The 12,083-nt window shown below is 43.2% G+C and overlaps 1 protein-coding gene across 3 annotated transcripts in view; it reads left to right on the top strand.

Annotated features, from left to right (window-relative positions):
- ak9 (adenylate kinase 9) overlaps nucleotides 1–12,083 on the top strand; it is a 274,249-nt gene that overhangs the window by 133,034 nt on the left and 129,132 nt on the right. For all 3 annotated transcript variants that reach the window (XM_087983041.1, XM_087983046.1, XM_087983034.1), the window contains one exon: nucleotides 11,710–11,812. In XM_087983041.1, the coding sequence (XP_087839167.1) occupies nucleotides 11,710–11,812 (103 nt within the window). The remainder of the gene's footprint in view (nucleotides 1–11,709; nucleotides 11,813–12,083) is intronic.

Here is a 12,083-nt window from a genome sequence, read left to right as displayed (position 1 = left end):
CCACCACCCCCATGACAAAATCTATCACCCTGGGTCACCTGCTACACCATAAAAGAAGATGGGTATAGAAGAGCCTCAAAACTTGAGTTAAATTGTCAGGTCCAATAAATTGTATGGCTTTCTTGCTTGGTACAAAGGAGAGGTAACGTCTGCGGAGTACACCTCCTCTAAAAGGAGATTCACAGTCTACTATTCTTCTTTTAAGGTCTACCACATAACTTGCAATTGTTACTTTAGTTGGTAATAGGAGCATTGAGCAAGAGAGAAATTCTTTGAGTTGTGTCTATCTGCAGTATGTAGTGAAGAGCCATTTACCTTCAGCAGACTACAGCACAAGCTTGCGACATTCTTTTTGATTTTTGTATGCTAACGTTTGGTTTTCAGGGATCCCTTTTCAAACTCAATAACTCCTTCTTTAGGCTATCCAGTCAGAGTACGAATATTTTCTGTACAGGTAGTTCTGGGATAACGCATGTTTTGGCAGAGCAATTTGGCTATAACTTCGCTGAAGAATTAGGGAACGGCATTTTGGAGAACACTTATCTCCATTGGCAATAGCATGATTCCAGCAGGGATTGGTTTACGTGCTTCAGTCTGCACATGCGCCGATATGTGAGCTGAAATCTCAGTGCCATTCTGCACACGTGCTGACCTTCTTGCCATTCTGTGCATGCACTGATGTCTCTGTGCCATTCTGCATGTTCGCAGTGTTAGTGCTGGTCTTCAGGCTGTTCTGCACATGCACAATGTCAGCTGCCAAAGGAGCAGCTTTCTGTGACAGGTAGTGTACGGAGAGCAGCTTTCTTACATTTTTTTTAATGTACTGTGTTAAATTGACTTTTGTTAATAAATATGATTTCAACTTCCATTCAGGCTCAGCTATACTTTGCGTTAGACTTTTAGTGATTTTTGAGCATTTGTGAGTGATATTTATTGCTGGTCTGCTCCTAACCCCACTTTTCCCATTAGCCCCATTATTTCTATTAAGCGAGGCTTTGCTGGAATACAACTACTGTGTAATTGGAGAAACATATGTTAATATATGGCAGATTTGGTGTCACATAGAAAGTATCCATATCCTTAAAATCATCACTGCTCCATTAAACTTAGTGCCACAATACACAAGGGAAGTATCAATTTCCTGAATGCCACAGTATTTAAATTGGCACAGACAAAAGGAAATACAGAATAACCTCGATTATCCGAACGAGATAGGCAGGGAGTATTTTGTTCAGATAACTGATTGTTCGGATAACTGATCCAATGCCTCTCCTGTGAGACTTAGAGTTTTCTGAAGTTTCCTTTTTCCTCTCTCTGCTTGCCTTGCTCCCTGTCTCTGAGCAGACACATGTGTGTGTGTGTGTGTGTGTGTGTGTGTGTGTGTGTGTGTGTGTGTGTGTGTGTGTGTGTGTGTGTGTGTGTGTGTGTGTGTGTGTGTGTGTATATAAATATATATAAGGGACTTACAGCCTTCTCTCCACCACTGCTTCACTTCAATGGGATTGACATAGCGAGCGCTTGCTGAGTCTGCTCCCCTTTCAGGAGACCAGGCAGCATCGCAGTAGGTCAGTAAACTCCCCACAACACCATGTGCTTTCAACTCTCCGTGTTTCAGCCAGCGGATGGAGTGAAGCGGTCAGATGCCTCTTATCTCTTCTCCCCAATGGGACTCCGGAACAAAATGAAGTCAATAGACAATAGGTGCAGTAGTTGGCATTCTGCCCTTCGAGCCTGCACCACCATTCAATATGATCATGGCTGATCATCCTTAATCAGTATCCTGTTCCTGCCTTATCTCCATAATCCTTGATTCCCCTATCCTTGAGAGCTCTATCCAACTCTTTCTTAAATGAATCCAGAGACTGGGCCTCCACTGCCCTCTGGGGCAGAGCATTCCACACAGCCACCACTCTCTGGGTGAAGAAGTTTCTCCTCATCTCTGTCCTAAATGGTCTACCCCATATTTTTAAGCTGTGTCCTCTGGTTCGGCACTCACCCATCAGCGGAAACATATTTCCTGCCTCCAGATTGTCCAATCCTTTAATAATCTTATATGTCTCAATCATATCCCCTCTCAGTCTTCTAAACTCAAGGGTATACAAGCCCAGTCGCTCCAGTCTTTCAGTGTAAGGTAATCCCGCCATTCCAGGAATTGAGCTCGTGAACCTACGCTGCACTCCCTCAATAGCCAGATTGTTTTTCCTCAAATTTGGAGACCAGAACTGCACACAGTACTCCAGGTGTGGTCTCACCAGGGCCCTGTACAGCTGCAGAAGAACCTCTTTGCTTCTATACTCAATCCCTCTTGTTATGAAGGCCAGCATGCTATTAGCCTTCTTCACTACCTGCTGTACCTGCATGCTTACCTTCATTGACTCGTGTACAAGAACACCCAGATCTCTCTGTACTGCCCCTTTACCTAAATTAATTCCATTTAGGTAGTAATCTGCCTTCCTGTTCTTGCCACCAAAGTGGATAAGAATCCATTTATCCACATGAAAGTGCATCTGCCATGCATCTGAGCACTCATCTAACTTGTCCAGGTCACCCTGTAATCTCCTAACATCTTCATTACATTTCACCCTGCCACCCAGCTTAGTATCATCAGCAAATTTGCTAATGTTATTGCTAATACCATCTTCTATATCCTGAACATAGATTGTAAAAAGCTGCGGTCCCAGTACTGATCCCTGCGGTACCCCACTGGTCACTGCCTGCCATTCCGAAATGGAGCCGTTTATCACTACTCTTTGTTTCCTATCAGCCAACCAACTTTCAATCCAAGTTAGTACTTTGCCCCCAATACCATGCGCCCTAATTTTGCTCACTAACCTCCTATGTGGGACTTTATCAAAAGCTTTCTGAAAGTCCAGGTACACAACATCTACTGGATCTCCCTCGTCCATCTTTAGAGTTACATCCTCAAAAAATTAATGGAATGGAGACTGCAGCCGGACTGGACACCAACAGCAAGACTGCTGCTGTCTTTGGGAGATGAGTCTCAAAATAGCAACTTCAAAGGCACTGTCAAGAACATGGAAAATACAAACCGAGCAAAGGAATTCCAGTCTCTGGTGGTTTTTTTCCATTTGTTTGCTACTCAGAGGCATGTGTTGGCATGATGTGAATCAAATTGAGATTTATGCAAAACCCATCTTCTTCTTTCCTCAGAGCAAGCTGACAGTTTTCACATCTGCCAGTTGCAAAGTTAGAGGACTGCTGCAAAGACATCTGTTGTATTTTTAATTATTCCTGAAAAATTCGGATAAAGAAAGATAACAGTTAACTTTTAGTGTTCTTGTGAATGCAGGACTGTTATTTCAAAAACTCAGATGGGAAGCCTTTGCAATGATCTGGTGTATTCTATAGTTGAGCTCTGAATTTTCCCAGATTGTCATTCTTTCTGTCTTCGTTTGAAGAGAGAGAGAGTGTGAGTGAGAGACAGAGAGGTCAGTCATTTGGAGACGGTGCCTGGGCTCCCATCGAAGTCCAGGACTGTTCTTGGCAGCATTTCAGTAAGCCGAGTTCATTTTTAATCATTGTAAACAAAAGACGTGATTGCCGCACTAGTGTCGGTAACACCTCTTTGATGTAATGTTTTTACGAAACCTTGAGATCTTGTTTGGATAATCCAAAATTCGGATAATTGATGTTTGAATAACATCTTTGCAAACAATCCTTCTCACTAAAAACACTTTCTGTGGATTTCTGCTGCATGTTTCTAACACAGCCACTGCACTTGAAGTCATTCATAGTATGTGTACTTTGAGCCCTAATTTATAAAATGGTGATGTTTGTAACCTGCTGGTCTCTGCATGTCTAAACATTTAAAAGAGTTATTTGTATAGAATAACATCTTCAGTGGGCCTTCGCCCAGAGGCCCACTGAAGACATTAGCTAGTAGGGTGACGAAATGTCTGGAAATGAAGCTTCCAGCTCAGTGAGCAAACCTACATCCAGGACCTCAACCTGAGCTACAAATCTTCTCAAAACTCACCAAAGGATAGAAATCGTGTCATCCTGGCTTTCACCAATGGAGATCAGAATTTGTAATATGCCTGCGCACAATCACCTCATATGCATGGTTCCACCATCTAGCTCTGCAAGTCCTGGGATACTATCTTCTTGTCACTGCAGCTGTCTCTGATTCAGTAGATGAACCTGTTACCATCTTCGTAGCAACTTATAACTCTTTAAAAAAAACAGATTTCCAGTTACTCTCTCGACATTTTGTTATCACCCTGTTCAGAGATACTATTACACACCTCTGGAGCAGATCAGACTTGAACCTGGGCCTCCTGGCTCAGAGGTAAGGACACTACCACTGCACCACAAGAGCCTTCATTTCATTTACTATCTAAAAGAATAGCATGATACAATTTCACGTTGTAAATCTTTCCCTGAATAAAAGCACTTAATTATCACACCTCGGATTCTCCACAGAACTGCTCTCTTTTTAGGAAACAGCCCACATTTGCTTCCACCTTTCAGTAGCTTCCCATATTTTTGCTTTGCCAAACAGTAGCTTCGAGTGACTGTGTCCAGTTGCTTTCCTCAATATTCAGAGAGTCCCCTATATCCATCTTCAACAGTAAAGCCTTTTCTAGTTTTTATTCTTGCCTTAACCATGCCAATCCACTGGAATCTTGAGATGGCTGCAGAATGTGTTTCTTCAACTAGAGTCTGTCTTCCTCCTCTCTCCAATTGTGGTAGCAAAAAAAGTCAAGCGATACCTTCTTCCAGCTGATCACACAGCTAATTCTTTTGATTTGTAATATTCAGCAATTTGTAAGAAAGCCTGTAACACTTATCTCTAACATGGCTTCCTCTGTCCTCTTTTCTCTGGCTATATTCAATTAGAAATGCTAATTAACTATCCTGAACCTCAACTCCCTCTTTCACCTTAAAAGTAAACAGATAACTTACAGCCCAACTGTTTACACCCAGATTCAGTATAAACTCAGAGGCTGCTGCCATTGTCTTCAAGCATAAATATCTTGCATCTTTCAATGAAGCAACCTTCCTTGGATTTCTAACAAAGCACCCAGGCTTTCTGTCATATAGACTGTGGGACAGGTTATATGAGCCCTTCATTTACCCACAATTTAAAGTTTCATTCCCAAAATAAAGGTAAGGGTAAAGTCACCATTGTCCAATAATGCTACTCCGTCTGATGAGACTGGTGGTGGTTTAACCTGAGAGTCACCACACCTCAAGCAAGAGGAGAGTCCTTCATTGTAACATTAGCTCGTGCAGGATTTTAACCCATGCTTTTGGCATCACTCTGCATTATAAGCTAGCCATCTAACTAACTGAGGTAACTAATCTCCAGTCTCAAAATTTAATAATCTTCTAAACCTTATACTTATAACAAGTCCACTGACATCCTCCTGGAGCTATGTTATACAGTGAGCCTGCTCTTAAAGGCAGTCAGTCCTTCTGAAAGAAAAGCTGCACTGAAATATTTTGCAGCAACTTAGGCAACAACAAATTGTAACAGGGCAGAGGAAGAATAACAGATGCAGTATTCATAAAATCATACATTACAAAAAAGGCTTTTTGGCCCATCAAGTCTGTACTGCCAAAAATACATAATGTCCCACTTTACTCCAATAGGCCCTTGTCCCTGCATGTTATGACCCATCAAGTATACATCCAAATACTTTTTAACGGTTGTATGGTTTCCCACTTCAACTATCCTCACAGCCCATGCATTCCAGATTCCCAACATCCTTTGGGTGAAAAAGATTTACCCAAATGCCCTCTGAACCTCCTGCCTTTAAAATTATGGTTCCTCACTATTGACCCTACAACTGCGAGGAGCAACTGCTTTCTGTCTCACCTATCCGTGCCCTTCATGACATTACACACCTTTATCAAACTCCCCCACCAATCTTTTTGTTCCAAAGAAAATAGCCCAAGATGATCCAGCTTGGATGATCCCTTCATAGCTGAAATGCTCTGAAGCAGGCAACATCCTAGTGAGTCTCCTCTGCAATGCCTCCAGTGCAATCACATCCTTACTAGAGTGAGGCAACCAGACCTGAACTCAATGCTCCAGCTGTAGAGGCCTAGAATCATAGAGATGTACAGCACGGAAACAGACTCTTTGGTCCAACTCATCCATGCCAATCAGATATCCTATATTCATCTAGTTCTGTCAGCCAGCATTTGGCTTATATCCCTCTAAACCCTTCCCATTTGGACACTGATCCTTTTAAATGGTGTAATTGTACCCACCTCCACCACCACCTCTAGCAGCTTTTTTGATACCCACATCACCCTCTACGTGAAAACATTGCCCTTTAGGTCCCTTTTAAATATTTTCCCTCACACCTTAAACCTATGCCCTCAAGTTTTGGACTCCACCACCCTCGGGAAAGTACCTTGGCTCTTCACCCTGTCTATGCCCTATGACTTCTATAAGTTCAACCCTCAGCTTCTAATTTCCAGGAAAAATAGCCTGAGCCTATTCACCCTCTCCCTATAGCCGAAACCCTCCCAAGCCTAACCAAAGTTCTGTACAACTCCAACACAACCTCCCTGCTCTTAAAGTCTGTGTCTCGACTGAAGGCAAGCATCCTGTATGCCAATTCAACCGGTCCTGACACTTTTAGGGATCTGTGGACAAACACCCCAAGATCGCTGTGAGTTTCCTAGTGTCTTGCCATTCATTGAATACTCCCTTATCTTGTTGCTTCTCCCAAAATGCATCGCTTCACGTTTGTCAAGATTAAATTTCATCTGCCACTGATATCTTCCTGTAAACTAACAGCATCCTCCTCACTGTACACCACCTGGCCAATCTTTGTGTTATCTGCAAATTTACTTCTCATTCCTCATCTACATCATTTATGAATACAGTAGCGCCTCGACATACGAACGACACCGTTCACGAACAAATCGGTTCACGAACAGGATTGTACGTAAAATTTTGCTTCAACATACGTACAAAATTCAAAGTACGACCGAAGGTACGAGCGCAAAAAAGCTTATGTGCAACGACGTGATTTAATTGTTCTGCTTTTCTATGCGCTTGTTGAACGCAAAAGCTCTCTGGCCCCGCGTGATCTCATTCAGTTCGTCTTTGGCGCGTGCACATTTCGTCTTTGGAGCGTGCACAGTTCGCCTTTGGGGCGTGCGCAGTTCGTCTTTGGAGCGTGCGCTGTGAACGCTATCTGAACAATGGGAAAAATTGATTCAGTTCGCGAACTTTTTGGTTTGCGAACCGGGTCCCGGAACGGATTAAGTTCATAAGTCAAGGCGCTACCGTATCACAAACTGTAAGGGATCAGTACCGATCCCTATGGTACACCACTGCATGCTGGGCTCCAGTCACACAAACAATCTTCTAACACTACCCTCTGTTTCCTGTTACTAACCAGTTTTGGATACACCTTGCTAGGTCATCCTGGATGCCATGAGCTTTTACCTTCATCACTTTCCCGTGTGGGACTTTGTCCAAGGCCTTACTGAAATTTAAATAAATTACATCAACTGCCCTACCCTCATCCAAACACTTGATCACTTCCTCAAAACAATTCCAGTAGATTTGTTAGATTTGATCTTCCCCTGACAAAGCCATGCTGACTATCCCTGATCAAACCTAGACTCAGTAAATGGAGATTCATCTTTCCTTTGCTATTTTCTCCAATAGTTCCATACCAGTGATATTAGACTCACTGGTTTATAGTTCTCTGGTCCACTTCTTGTTTTAAGGTGGTACTGCATTAGCTCTCTTCCGGTCCTCTGGCATCTCCCCTGTGGCCAGAGATGATTTTAAAATTTGGGCCAGGACCCTTGTAATTCTTTCCCTATCTCCCATAACAATCTGGATACTATTCATCTGGACTGGGGATTGTCTAGATGATTCCTTTGTTGGAGGAGAACCTTGAAGTAAGGGACAGAAGACTGAAGTAAGGAATCGCCTCAAAAGTAAATGGGGACAAGTAGCCAGAAAGATTGATTCCTGGACTCTGGATCCAAGGATCTGGCATCAGTTCCACAAAGTTTCTATGACCTCACATAGTAATCAGTCACACAGATGCACCTTCACGTAACATTTTGTACACTGCACACGACTAACCTCTCATGCTACTCAGTGCACCACGTCTGTTCGTCACCCAGTTCCAACTATTAAGGACTCACATCTGTTCTGCAGATCCTCCACCTCACCTTCACACATATTTCTAGTCTCAGACCCACCCATCGCCAACTTTACATTCACAGTGCAATACCATCACTGACATTCTGAACTCTCTCTTGCAAGACAAGATGGCACACAATTTTAGGGAGCAAGGGAAAACTAGCAGAGGACCCTTGGATTTAGCCAGGGTAAAACTGAGCAAACGATTAACTGCAAAAACTGTAATAAAGTAGTGGGTGATTTTAAAAGAGAATGTTCAGTTACAGATGGATACATTCTAACAGAAATGAAAGGTAAGGGCAAAGCTAGAACTTTTCAGATGATGTCAGAAACTGATAGAGATACGGTGTAGAACTAGTCCCTTTTGTAGCCTTTGCTCCATCTCCCTAACCTGGATCATGTTCAAAGGCACTGGTATTGCTGACCCTTCCCCAATTATTATTTGTTACATATTCCCCTGTTCCCTCTAAGAGGATGCAGCAACAATCACTCAAAAATACAGAAACACCAATAATTTCTGCATCTGACATTTTACATTTCTGCTCAAATAAAAGCAAAATACTGCAGATGCTGAAAATCTGAAACTAACAGAGAATGCTGGAGGAATGCAGAGTCAAGATTAGAGTGGTGCTGGAAAAGCATGTCCGGTAGCATCCGAGGAGCAGGAAAATTGACATTTCAGCTCTTCATCAGGAATGAGAATGGGAGCCTCCGGGGTGGAGAGATAAATGGGAGGGCGGGCGAGGCCGAGGAGAAGGTAGCTAAGAGTGCAATAAATGGATGGAGGTGGGGATGAAGGTGATAGGTCGGAGAGGAGGGTGGAGCGGATAGGTGGGAAGGAAGATTGGCAGGTAGGACAGGTCATGAGGATGGTGCTGAGCTGGCAGTATGGAACTGGGGTAAGGTGGGCAGAGGGGAAATGAGGAAACTGGTGAAGTCCACACTGATGACCTGGGGTTGAAGTGTTCCGAGGCGGAAGATGAGGCATTCTTCCTCCAGGTGTCAGGTGGTGGGGGAGTGGCAGTGGAGGTCCACACCTTCCAATCCACCAACCTCCGCATAAACCACATCATCTCCTGACATTCCCGCCACCCACAAATGGACCCCACCACCAGGAATATATTTCCCTCCCCACCCCATCCGCTTTCCGCAAAGATCATTCCCTCCCTGACTACCTGGTCAGGTCCACCCCCCCCCCCCCCCCCCCCCACCCCAACAACCCACCCTCCCCTCCTGGCACCTTCCCCTGCCACCACAGGAATTGCAAAACCTGCGCCTACACCTCCCCCCTCACCTCCATCCAAGGCCCAAAGGAGCCTTCCACATCTATCAAAGTTTCACTTGCACATCCACAAATGTCATTTATTGAATCCGTTGCTCCCAATGCGGCCTCCTTTACATTGGGAAGACTGGACGCCTTTTCGCAGAGCACTTTAGGGAACATCTCTGGGACACCCCCCAAATCAACCCCACTGCCCCGTGGCCAAACATTTCAACTCCCCCTCCCACTCTGCCGAGGACATGCAGGTCCTGGGCCTCCTCCACCGCTGCTCCCTCACCGCCTGGCGCCTGGATGAAGAACGCCTCATCTTCTGCCTCAGAACACTTCAACCCCAGGACTTCAGTGTGGACTTCACCAGTTTCCTCATTTCCCCCTTCCCGCCTTACCCCAGTTCCATACTGCCAGCTCAGCACTATCCTCATGACCTGTCCTACCTGCCAATCTTCCTTCCTACCTATCTGCTCCACCCTCCTCTCCGACCTATCACCTTCATCCCCACCTCCATCCACCTATCCCACTCTTAGCTACCTTCTCCTCGGCCCCCTCCACCCTCTCATTTATCTCTCCACCCTGGAGGCTCCCAGCCTCATTCCTGATGCAGGGCTTTAGTCCGAAACGTCAATTTTCCTGCTCCTCGGATGCTGCCTGACCTGCTGTGCTTTTCCAGCACCACTCTAATCTTGAGTCTCATCTCCATTTGCATCTGCAGTCCTCACCTTTGCCTAGCTGGAGGGATGCAGCAGATCTGACAGCAGCCATGTAGAGAGAACCAGAGTATGACTTCTTCAGAACTAAATAAAAATCACACTGAACTAAATTTATTTATTATTATGATGTTTTCCCTTTTTTGTTGATTTATTAGAGATACCATTTGCTAAAACCTGAGGAAAAACGTTTAGAATTTGCACAATATAGCAGCTCATTATATTTAGGTAATGTATTAGCATAGATTGAGGATTAGTTAACACTATGCCAAATAGAGAGTCAGGATTAATGAGCCTTGTTCAAGTTGGAAAGACATAACTAGTGGAGTGTCACAAAGATAGGTCGTGTTGCCCCTGTTATTCACTATCTATATTACTGACTTGCAGGAGGGCAAGTGTAATGTATCCACATTTGCTGATGGATCAAAAAGAAGTGAGATGGCATGTTGTGATGAGGACAAAATGAATCTGCAAAGGAATATAGTTAGGTTGAGTGAGTGCATGAAACCCTGGCAAATAGAGTTTAATGTGGGAAAATGTGAGGTCATGCACTTTGGTAGGAAGAGTCAGAAAGAAGGCTATTATCTAAAAGAAGAGAGACTCCAAAAAAAAAGTGCAGAGCAGAGGAGGTCTTGGTGTTCTTGTTTATAAAACACAAACAGTTAGCATGCAAGGTGCAGCACGTAGTTAAGAAAGTAAATTGAATTTTGGCTTTAATTGATAGGGGTTTAAAAATGGGGAAGTCTTTTAAAACTGGGAATAGTATTGGCGAGGCTGTACTTTGAGTACTGTGTATAGTTTTGATCCTGATATTTATAAAAGGATATACTGGCTTTAGAGGCTCTTTCAAGCTATTTACCAGGCTGTTTCATTGGATGGAGGGGTTACCATGTCAAAAATGGTAAGAGATTAGGTCTTTATTCATTTGTTTACATTTAAAAATCACACAACACCAATAAAACCTGTTGGACTATAACCTGGTGTTGTGTGATTTTTAACTTTGTACACCCCAGTCCAACACCGACATCTCCAAATCATTTATTCATTTGAATTTTGAAAATCGAGGGGTGATCTTATTGAAACATACAAGATTCTGAAAGAGTTTGAAAAAGTAGTTCTGAGAAAATATTTCCATTAGTGGGGTAATCTTGAACTAGGAGACAGTTACAGAATAAGGGGACACTCATTTAAAACTGAGATAGAGTCGTAGAGTCATATGTGTAGGAATTTCTTTGCCGAGGGTAATGAATGTCTAGATTTGTCTACCTCAGAGAGTTGTGGAGCCTAAACTACTGTAAGTATTTGAAGAGGAGGTAGGTAGAATTTTGAATTGTCAGGGAGTTGATAACTATGCTGAGCTTGCACAAAAGAGGAGCTGAGGCCTGGGGCAGATCAGCCTTGATTTTGGCAGGGCAGGCTTGAGGGGCCGAATAGCACACTCCTGCTCCTTTTTCTTACATTCTTATGCTTCACTCTTCTGTTTCTCTGATGTTATCAGATATAGCATGATAGATTGATGATTGGTTCAAGTGGCTTTAATAAAATTCTTATTTTTCACATACATCTTAATCCATCAGGAAAATTCTTGCTGAATAGATTGTATAATTTAAATAAAGATCTGATTGAAATCAAGATGATCCATAGACTGAAAGAGGCAGAAGAGAAAAATAAACGTGACAGGTAAGGAGCTGAGTTTATAGTTATGATTATTCCCATCACTGCTTTTCTCTTGTGTGATTTGACTTGTTTATGCCTTTGTGTTTTTCTTTGTGTTTATTTTTCTATTTTCTCCACATGAGGTAGAAAGGACAGTTTGAATGTAAATAGCAAGGAAGATAGGCATATCCTCCCAATTCTGCTATCAGCTTTATAAATCTTTTTGGAACCTTGTCCTTTGCCTGAATATCCTTTGCATAATATGAAGACCAAAACTGCTCACAGAACTGTTAAG

Source organism: Chiloscyllium plagiosum, unplaced genomic scaffold (genome assembly GCF_037043375.1).
Source record: "Chiloscyllium plagiosum isolate Xiang-an unplaced genomic scaffold, Cpla_swu_hap1 HiC_scaffold_3, whole genome shotgun sequence".
Taxonomy (NCBI): domain Eukaryota; kingdom Metazoa; phylum Chordata; class Chondrichthyes; order Orectolobiformes; family Hemiscylliidae; genus Chiloscyllium; species Chiloscyllium plagiosum.
The sequence above is the reverse complement of the archived record's forward strand: the minus strand, read 5'-3'. Positions and strand labels throughout refer to the sequence as shown.